The 11,035-nt window shown below is 35.3% G+C and overlaps 1 protein-coding gene across 1 annotated transcript; it reads left to right on the top strand.

The window, feature by feature from the left end:
* The first annotated feature begins 8,666 nt into the window (after positions 1–8,666).
* LOC145565098 (uncharacterized) lies at positions 8,667–10,507 on the top strand. Its single transcript, XM_081625196.1, has 2 exons — positions 8,667–8,865; positions 10,023–10,507. Exons 1-2 carry the CDS (start codon positions 8,667–8,669, stop codon positions 10,505–10,507), a joined length of 684 nt encoding a protein of 227 aa, XP_081481322.1.
* Positions 10,508–11,035: the final 528 nt, after the last annotated feature.

The following is an 11,035-nucleotide window of genomic DNA, read 5'->3' as shown; positions in this document are numbered from 1 at the left end:
TATATTGTGCAACCGCCTATAATCCTACTGATAGTACATAGTTGTTTTTGCCATAGAATATTGACTGACTACTGTTTTTTAAATGCATATTAAATACATTAATAGGCTAATGCTATTGTTCAACTTACATCACCTATACATTGAAAATCTGGTGAAGCACACATCTGCCCAAGAAAACTTGGCAAAAGATAGTACTCAGTACTACACTTCGCGACAAGTCACAAAAGATTCAATCCAGCCATCAAGCTACGTTTAGCATCATAAATTTGCTTATGCAGTTTGGGATCACGAAATGTGTTATGTGTTCCATAACCATCTTTCCGAAGGCTACAATGCTACATGATGGTGAGCCAACATGTTTTTTTTGTTTTTTTTCTCCTCGAGTGAGAGATATGTGAGAGTTCAACTGTACCAGTTCAGCATGAGAGTACTAACATCCTTGTGACTACTTATCTCCTATCGTGTCCGTCATGAATTTCGGCTGAACAACTCCTTAGCTGTTGACATCTCTTTCGTTACAACATTATACTTGCTAGAAAATCCAATGTACCTAGATCCGTTTTCCCTTGAATCACTCCACGTGCTACTTCATCTAATGATTCCTCCTTTTCCAAGCCCCAACAACATTAAGCTTAAGGAATCCTCTCTCTGATGATCATTCATATATACCATAGTGAGAAACATTTATGTTGCATGTATAGTTGTTTCTTTAATTCTTTTGGCCGTTTTAAAGGGCCATTTTTACATAAGTTGTTGCCACATGCATTGTGCTCTATTACACTCTACTTGTGTCTTTAGGTAATTTTGTGGTTATTTGGATGCTTTCAGAGTGTACTAAGAGGCGTATTGAACAGGTTGATATGCTGATGGTTCATATCAAAGACGTGTATTGCTAGAAAACATTGATGTTTGGAATGGCTAGAATCGATTCTCGAAGCATTAATTTTGATATATATATCATCGAAGTTGATTTGAAACTTTCATGACTTGATGATAACAATATGGGTAGAGTCGAAACAAAAAGTTCAACTGTTCAAGTGTCGCTAGACAATTGTGGCTTGTTGCTCTTTGCATAAGCAAGCAAGGCCTTGTGGCCAAGCAAACCATGGCGCTCTAACCATCGCCCAACCATCACGCGATGGTCGCAGTTAGGGGTGAGCTAAAAAATCTAAGTGCCTGATTTTGGAATCGAAACCGGTTTTTGAACTTGGTTGGTTCAGACCCAGAATTGGTTCTACTGGGTTTGAGTCTAGATATGGTCCGGATGTAGCGGGTTTAGACCTAGTGGATTTGGATCTAGATCAATAAATTACGACCTAGTTGGAATCGGCTCCAATACTAGGTCCATAATGTTTGGTTCTGGCACCCATTGAGTACCACATCTATTCGGTTCCAATGCCGGGTACCTAGTTTAATCAAATCTGGGACCAGGTTCCTGGTATTGGATTCGGTTATTGTAGATGATATGTGAACTTTTCAAGGCCCAAATTCTCAACATACTAAATTACTATTAAAAAATATATGCGATTCAATTTAAGTAATTTAACAAACAAACCCTAAAATTTATCGACAAAGGTCAACACAAAAGAAAGAGGAGTCAAAAAAAAAAAAAAAAGAAAAAAAAAACCCAAAAATTTCTCATTCTCTCACAGCCTTTGTACTCTAATTCTCTTAGCTCTTCATCATCAACCTCAAATACCTCGACTTTCGTTCATATCGGCTACCGTCGATGGTCCGACCTCTATTCACATTGGCTCCCTTCGCCGATCTGGCCTCCGTTCACCCTTACTCTCATTATTGGTCATCCGTCCACCCTTACTCCCTCAATCTCTCTCTTCACTCGTTTATTTTGGTTTTTCCATTATATTTTCAAAAATTAGTGTAATAGACGATAAAAGCTAAAAACAAACTGATTATATGAAGCAGCTGTAACACCCTAGAAATTCCTTTCTTTTAAAATACCTGTTTTGCCCTGTTTAAAACTCAAAATAGGAAAATCTAAGACATTACCGCCATCGTGAAAACGGCTAAGGCAACTATCATCATAGGGCCAAGGTAAAGACAAGGCCAACAAACACACAATCAGCAAAACTGAGTACATAAGTGTAGTTAAACACACTAACATGTTTTTACCTATCAACACACAACTTACCTCGTTGCACCTGTTTTCAAGCACACAACATACAAAAATTCTCAACTAAGTAACTAAATAATTTATTTAGTTTTGATAACGCATCAAATGGGTTTCCCCCCTAACCTGCTCCAATAAAGGGGTACTAACACGGGAGCTAACCGTGCCAGTATAAAAAACCACTCGTAAGTGGCGGAATTCTTACGCATAATAATAAAAGGAAAATACAACGTCTTGTACTCCCATTAGAAGTTATGGTCAAATATAAAGTCGCATAACTCCCCCAATATGTTCATACTCAAGGTATATACGTTCCAAGAGTTTTGGTGCGTAATATTTTTTACTTTACGTTATTTACATATTATTAATCTTGGTGATGACTCTCAAATCATGACAAAATCAATCATTATAATTATTCAAATAATTAAACATTCCAATTTAATTCTTGAATAATTAGTGATCACATAATACTTAATGTTGAACCCTTTTTAAATCTACCTCGATGTCAAAGACACCTTAAACGCATAATGCGTCACAAATCCTATCCCTCGGTGTTAAAAACACCTTAAGTGCACTAAGGCACCAACATACAGTTTATTCCTCGTGTACATAGACACTTACATAGCTCCTTTCCAATGCTTATAGCATCAATAAAAATTTATATGAACCATAATAAAATTCCATTTTAATATTCCAAACCAAATTAAAAATTTAGTTTAATTAAACATGCTTTATGTCATGCCATAAATAAAAGTGTGGTTCATATTCAACATGTCAATTTATTATTTTCCAATCATTAATCCATCACAAATAAATCATGCTTCATAATTCAATTACCAATATCAACCAAATCACAATTCCCAATCATAATCTAGCATGATACTACTTGTAATTAATTAATCAAATCTAGCATGCTACTACATCATCAAAAATAAGCTAAGTACGCGAACGTACCTTAAATATGATCTTAATATCGCTACGACTAACAGAAATCACTCACTTCAAAGTCTCCTACAAACCAAAATTATAATAGAGCATTAATATCCACTCTACACAAATTTCCAGCAATATATACTCTTATTAAACCATTCATAATTTAATTAAAAAAAAGCTGAAATTTTATTTAAAACCTCATACTTTAATCCCAATTAATGTAATGGGTAATTAAAATTCTTTCAAGAAACTTGATTTTTAGCATACTACCAAAAATTCCAGCAATATATATTAATAAAAACTTGCTATAATTTTGTTTTAAAACCCTTAAATTGAAGGTTTAAACCACCCTAAATCATATTCCTTCCTTAATCAATTATTTATGAATCTAGGGTTTTAAAATTTGGGCTTTTTAATTAGAATTAAAATCTGAAAATTAATTTGCACCATACATAATATCAATCATCATAAAATTAACAAAAAACCCTTAACTTATAATTAGATATAGGATTTAAACAAAAATAAAAACAAAAGATTTAATTTTTTTTTTCGAAGAAGGGGTGGCCGGACAATAGGCAGGCGCCACAACCGACTGCTGCCAGCCTGCTGGTGGTCGCCGTCTCTGCCGGCTAGTGCTGGTGGTGGCCGGCGGTGGTGAACCGAAAAAGGGGAAGGGAAAAAAGAAAGAAAAAAAAGAGAGAAAAATAAAGGAAAAGAGAGGGAAAGTTTACCTTGGGTATTCTCCACTCTAGTCAAAGTTTAATTTGCCCAAGTGTTGAATATTTATACCCCTTTCTCTAGGAACCCTTCTTACCTAAACTTTCCCTTTTTATTCTTTCCTAATCCCTTTCCTAATTAAACTTTACTAAAATAAAACTTTTCTAAATTAAATTCCAACCTAGTAAAATAATTAATTAAATAAAACTTTCCTTTTATAAAATATTTCCAAACTCGTTTAAAATTAATAATTAAAATATCATAAATAATTCGTTTCAAATTATTTAAATACCCCACAAAATACTTACTTTAAATAAAATACGTATAAAAATACAGGGTATTACAGTCTATCCCCTTAAAAGAAGTTTCGTCTCGAAACTTTGGTAAACAAAATTCAAACTTTTTTCTCACTTTGTATAATATTGCTGTACTTTTTGTCATACCTTTATCTTTTTGTGTCTCTTTGAGAACACAATTACTCAAAATACTTTTTAAAATTGTGCAAAAAGCACAAAAATAACTAAAAATATAGAGAAAAAGCGCGAATTTCTACTGCATTCTACCCCCCTTAAAGAAAACGAGTTACGTCCCTGTAACTCAACATACTTGTAACAACTCCGGGTATTTCTTTTTCATTTCATCCTCGGATTCCCAAGTGGCTTCCTCATATTCTTGGTTAGACCATAGCACTTTCACAATTTTAACATTCTTATTGCGTGTACTACGCACTTTACTGTCGAGAATCTTGACAGGTCATTCCTCATAGGTTAAGCTTTGGTCTAATTCAATGGTTTCAGGTTGTAACACATGAGACTTATCAGGGATATATCTTCTCAATTGAGACACATGAAATACATCATGCACTTTGCTTAGCTCCTTAGGTAATGTAATACCCTGTATTTTTATACGTATTTTCCTAATTAATTAATTAATTATTATTTTCTAAAAAGGGTATTTTAGTAATTTAACTTACTATTTAAATCTTGGAGCCAAAACGATATTTGAATTTTGGCGCCAAAAGTATTTTAAAAACAAATTATTATTTTGGATAAGATTTATTATCCATTTATCCTATTTTAAAAACCGGATTATTTATATATTTTGGATATTTTAATTAAGGAAAAAGCTATATTTTATTATTATTTAATAAGTCCAAAAATCCCATTTATTTGGCTAATAAATTTTGGATTTTCCTAAGAGAAAATCTGATTTTATTAGTTAAATTATTTGGTGAATATTTGGTATTTTATTATTTAATTATTTATTACAATAAATATTATTTACACAATTATTTTAATTCCTTAAAACTAGCAAAATAATTTCCTAAAGTACTAAATAGGAGGGCCGAAAATATGAGCTTGGGAAAGCTCAAAAATTTCGGCCATCCCATGTAGATTTTGGGAAAAATATTTTGGTAATTTGTAGTTTTAATTATCCCCTTAAAATCTCCTATTTTCCTTAAATCTAATTCTCCATCTTTTTAATATCCAATCATTATATTTTCTTGCCATCCATTCTTCTTAATTATTCCCCAAGTAATTCCAATTTCCTTAATATTTTTCATGACAAACATACCTTCATATTCAATTATACACAATCTCTTTAATATCAAAACTTTCCTTAAATCTTTACTCACTTCTCCAAGTAATCCCTTAAACCCTACTTACCATAATTCTTCCCAAATTCTCTTGCCATAATTCTTGCATGAGCTAGCCTATAAATATCCCTCCATACCTCTCACATTTTTCACACCAATGCTCTTCTTTTCTTCTCCTCTTTTTACACAAATCATCCCGTTTATTTTTGAAGCCAATTTTCGGGCACTTCTGGTCAGTTTTTGGGGTATTGTTGTTTCACAGAAGATTGTTCCTCTCAAAAAATTCTTGAGGTTAGGCTCAAGAATCACCCAATTCGGAGTTATATCAAAGGAGTTATAGCCTCTGCAAGTTCTGCCTATTCTTTCCAACAAAAATCCAATTCTTCTCTTTTTCTTTGTTTCTTATCTTTTCTTCTTCTCTTCTCTTATTCAATTATTATTATTATTATTATTATTATGGGGGATTTATAAAAATTATTATGAGTAGTTTTAATTATATAAAATTAGATTTTTAATGACTTTTATGAAAATTAATTTAAAAGGTTCATGTACATATAGTTGGGGGGTTTTTAATTTCATTGTTGTGATTATTTGTTAACCTTATATTAATTAAGGTTATATTTATTTGTAGGGTGTTTTTGATCAAGCTACTTGAGAGTTCTTTTGAAGTGTTTTTGGCTAAGCGAGGATCAAGGTACGTTAGGTGGCTAGATACCTTGAAAGTGATTGATTTGAATGAACATGTTTGAATGATTTATGTTGCTTGAATTAAATTGACTTGAATTATGGTTTATGAAATAAAAGTATGTTTAAAAGATTGGTTTTAATAATTAAATTGGAGTGTCGATTTTTATAACATGTTTTGATTAATTAATTTAATATTCATGTTTAAAAAGGATTGGTTTTGAAAGCATGTTGGATTTATAAGAAAAAAAAGGGAGTTTGAATTATTATTATTAAAGGTTGGAATTATTGGATTTAAAGAGGATTTATTTAATCATTGAATTAAATTTATTATTTATGCTTTATAAGCATGTTAGTAATCCCACTATGCGGATTTGGTATATTGATAAGGCCTTGGAATTTGTATGACCGGGTCTTTCCTCAAGAATAGCCTTGTAACATAAGGAGCCTAGCTTGGGGGGTGTGCATACTTGGGAGAGGAATTGGTTAAATTGGTTTAATTAGTTTTAAAATAATTGGAATTGGTTTTATTGATTATTGGGATTTGAATATTGAGAATTGGTTTTGAATCATGAGTTTGAAATTACTGGATTAATTATTGGAATTGATTTTAAAAGCATGTTTGCAAATAAATTGAATTTACATTATCTTGCACTTACCGTACTTAACATATTTTGCTAATCCGTATTTCTTATTTGTTTTGGTTCGCCCTGTTTACCGTAATGGTAAACAGTGTTGCTTATTTTTAGGTTGGAATCCATAGTTGGTGCATTGGAGTCCCGGGATTAGTTTCACTAAGTTAGGAATCGTGGTCCTTGTATCTATTTTTGAGTACTCATAACATTGGTTTCTATCTATAGTTATTATTAATAAAGAAGAGTTTTGAAGTTTCCGTTGCAAAGTATTGTTTTGTTAGTAAGTTGAGTAGCCTTGCGTAATCACGCGGCGGTAATACGCCTAAGTCTATCCCTACGGTATAATTATACGTATTATACTAGTATTTCCGTAGAGGGAGATTTGGGGGTGTTACAAAGTGGTATCAGTTTTCAAGGTCCTAAAAAGATTAAAATTGGAATAGTAATTAAAATTGTGGGTAGACTTAAGAGGGCATATAGGATAGATAGAGTTTCGCATTTGTGTGTGAGTCAAAAGCCTTATTTTACTTAAAAACTATTTTCCTATTTGTGGAAAGATGAATGAGAAAAGGATGCTCGAGTTCTCTACGGAGGCCTATAATAGCTAGGTACGACTCTCTGTCTAGGAAAGACTCTCCTCAACGTCATAGGTAACTTTCCTGGGAGACGCGGGCTCGATCGTCCTATAATCATGATTCAAGTACATATTTATTATTTTCGAAAATAAAAAGAATTGAAATTATTTGAAACTTGAGTATGTGATTATGTGTGCATTATAGTTGGTGTGAAAACACCTTGAAGTGTGTATCGGGGGTCCGAAATTTTGGAGTATTACCCATGGTTGGGTGATTTTGAGTTATACTTGGTTTATTGTGTTATGAATTGCTTATTGCAAATGGATTTTGAATTGGATTGTTTGTGTGATTTGACATTTAATTAATTGTTTTGCATGTGTGTGTGTGAAACAGATGGAAAAGATTGATCAAATGAGACATCAATATTTTGACATTCATTATTTGAAAGATAGTGGAGTCTCAGTTAGTGAATTCATGACTGGAATTTGTACTTTGGCCTTGACCCTTTGTGAGAAGTATGGTGAAGAAGCTTTGACCCAACAACCTTGGATGGTCCTTTTAGCTTTAGCCCATTTACCTAGGATTAAGAAATACCAACCTCTCTTTGACAAATATGGGGATGTGATCAAGGAAGATGGAACAATGTGGAATGAGAAGCATCATCATGAAGGGAAGTGATTGGCAACCATGTCTAGCCTTAAGAGGGACTTGCACTATGTGTAGCGCAAGTATGAACCTAGGAGGAAAGTTGTGAAAATCCCCTCAATCCCAAAAGATCGAACCTTTGGACCTAATGACCAAATGTACTTCTTAAATGCCCAAGTACCTTTTTCATACCCAAAGAAGCGGCATGAGTATGTGGAATCTAGCTATGAATCTTCAGATCAACCTAGCCCAAAAGTCCATTTCCATGTTGCAAAAAGGCCCAAAACTCGTTCACAAACTGCAAAAGAAAGAGCCCAAAACCCCAAAGCTTCTTCAAGCCAACCTCGTGGGGATGTAAGCCCAACAAAAAGCCCAAGTTACACTCCTGGCCCGAACAGAAATATAAGTAAATCTGGGTCAAGCTCATCAAGCCTTATTCCAAGCTATAGTGGTTATAACCCAACTCTCATGGCCGAACCAAGTAATAGAAGTGAGGATCCGGATTATGATCCTATTGAAGATGGTTATGCTCATAGTGTTATTTGATTGATTGATTTTGAACTATGGTTTTGTTTAATGTCTCAATAATTGTCCTAAATGACAAAGTTGTATTTTCATTAATTATTAATGAAATAAAATGAATTATTTGAAATTTCTCTATGTTGTTAAGTGAATTAAATGCTTATATGATAAAACTTATTTTAATTTTCAAAGTGTGATAATTAAACCCAGGAAGTATGTCTCAAAGAATGAGGGATCAATTAAGGAGTAAGTGCATTGGTTCCGAAGTTGGGAAGGTCCTTAAGCAGTTAGCCCATATTACTGAGAACATCACGAAAGTGGTGAAACGGGAACACCAAAATCCTGAGCTTGAATCCTATAGTGAAATCTTTAAGAGGGTAGCTGCAGCTAAACCACCTGTTTACTTGGGAAAGGAGGACCCTGCCAGTCTTGAAAACTGGATTAGGGAGTTTGACAAGTTGTTTGATGCTATCAATTGCCCAAGTGAGCTGAGGGTGAAAAATGGGGTTTACTACTTGAGGGAGGAAGCTGATTTATGGTGGGCCCAAAGAAAAGATGAGCTGTTGAAGAAACCAAACTTTGGGTGGGATGAGTTTAAGGAAGCCTTGAGAGAAAAGTTTTACCCTTCCTACCTTAGAAAGCAGAAGTGCATGGAGTTTACCAACCTAAGGATGGGGAACATGTTAATCAGTGAATATTACAACAAGTTCATTGAGTTGATGAGGTTTGCCCCGGAAGTAGTCCCTACCGAAACCATCAAAGCTCAGAGATTTGAGCAAGGCCTAACCTTGACCCTCCAAGGGAAGCTAGGGGGAGTGACCTTTGAGACTCTGGATGAAGTTTATGGCCGTGCAACTCATCTGTATGGAATTAAGGGGAGAGAGATGGAGCAGGTAGGAGAGAAAAGGAAGAACCCGGACTCTTTTCACGGGGGTGAAAAGAGGCTCAAGCCCAATGGGAATTACCAAGGGAATTCTGGTGATAGGAGGGACAACAAAGGAAACTTTGGGAAGGGGAATGGAAGCCAGTCGTCCAACCATAAGGGGAACGGGAACCAAAGGGGTGAGAAACCCAAGAGGAGGTATTTCTACAAGCGGTGTGAAAAAGACCACCCAGGGAAGGACTGTGAGGGAAACCCAGTAACTTGTCGTTACTGTTAGAAGTTGGGACACCGTGAGTACGAGTGTTTCAAGAAGGAAGCTGATGTTAAGTCTGGGAAGGTGAAAGAGTCTAGTGCACCTAGCAAACCACCTCAATCTAGTGGACCTACAACCAAGCTGGAACCAGTAGCGGTGCGGGAAGTGCCCTAAAAGGTCGTGCGTTCGTGATGAATAGCTGTCAGGCTGAGTCTGCTAATGATGTGGTAATTGGTGTTTTCTTTATAAGTTCTTCTCCTGTGAGAGTTTTGTTTGATTCAGGGGCGTCACATTCTTTTATTTCTTAGAAAGTAGTTGGGAGTCTCGGTTTAGAGAGTCGTGAGTCAGTTTCTCTAGATGTGTCTATCCCGTCTGGGGAAGTGAGGAGTTGTTCGAGATTTTTTTTGAGAGTGCCTATTTCCATCTCTGGGGTAAAATTTCTGGCAGATTTGATCGAGTTCGATTTGAATGACTTCGATGTGATTCTGGGTATGGATTGGTTGGGAAAGTATGAAGCAAAGATTGATTGTGCGGCTGAAAAGGTCACCTTGACTAGCCCATGTAAGACCAAAGTGGTGTATAAAAAGGAGGGGAAAAGCTCAGGGTTAAGAATTGTGTCTGCAATGCAACTACAGAAGCTGGTTAAGAAGGGTTGCCCTTTGTTTTTTTGTAGTGTTCAAGAGATTGAAAGTGAGGAAAAGAAAGGTGAAGAGGGTATTCCTGTCGTAGAAGAGTTTCCAGATGTGTTTCCAGATGAGATTCCGAGTATGCCGCCCGTAAGGGATGTTGAGTTCACTATTGACCTAGTGCTTGGAACTAGACCTATCTCTAAGGCTCCATATAGGATGGCTCCAGCTGAGTTGAGGGAGTTAAAGACCCAGTTGGATGATTTGTTGGAGAAAGGGTATATTAGGCCTAGTTCATCACCCTAGGGAGCTCCAGTATTGTTTGTGAAGAAGAAAGATGGGAATATGAGGTTGTGTATAGATTATCGAGACTTGAACAAGGTGACAGTGAAGAATAAGTATCCATTACCAAGGATCGATGATTTGTTTGACCAGCTAAAAGGAGCAGGGATATTTTCAAAGATAGATTTGAGATCGGGTTATCACCAATTGAGAATTGCGGAGCAAAATATTGCAAAGAGTGCTTTCAGGACCCGTTATGGTCACTATGAGTTCACAGTTATGCCATTTGGTTTGACCAATGCACCTGCAGTGTTCATGGATTTGATGCATAGGATTTTTAGGCCATACTTGGACAAGTTTGTGGTAGTGTTTATTGATGATATTTTGATCTATTCAAAGGATGAAGAAGAACACAAGGAGCATTTGAGACAAGTGTTACTATGTTTAAGGGAGCATCAGTTGTATGCCAAGTTGTCTAAGTGTGATTTTTGGTTGGAGGAAGTAGCATTTTTGGGCCATGTGATTTCCAAGGATGGAGTTTCAGTGGACCCA

This window comes from Chenopodium album, chromosome 10 (assembly GCF_948465745.1).
Source record: "Chenopodium album chromosome 10, dcCheAlbu1.1, whole genome shotgun sequence".
Lineage (NCBI taxonomy): Eukaryota > Viridiplantae > Streptophyta > Magnoliopsida > Caryophyllales > Amaranthaceae > Chenopodium > Chenopodium album.
The sequence above is the reverse complement of the archived record's forward strand: the minus strand, read 5'-3'. Positions and strand labels throughout refer to the sequence as shown.

Coding starts and splice junctions, on each gene's coding strand:
- LOC145565098 (XM_081625196.1), top strand. CDS start 8,667: ATGAGGGATCAATTAAGGAGTAAGTGCATTGGTTCCGAAGTTGGGAAG. Junction 8,866..10,022: donor GGGAAAGGAGGACCCTGCCA/GTCTTGAAAACT, acceptor AATTTCTGGCAG/ATTTGATCGAGTTCGATTTG.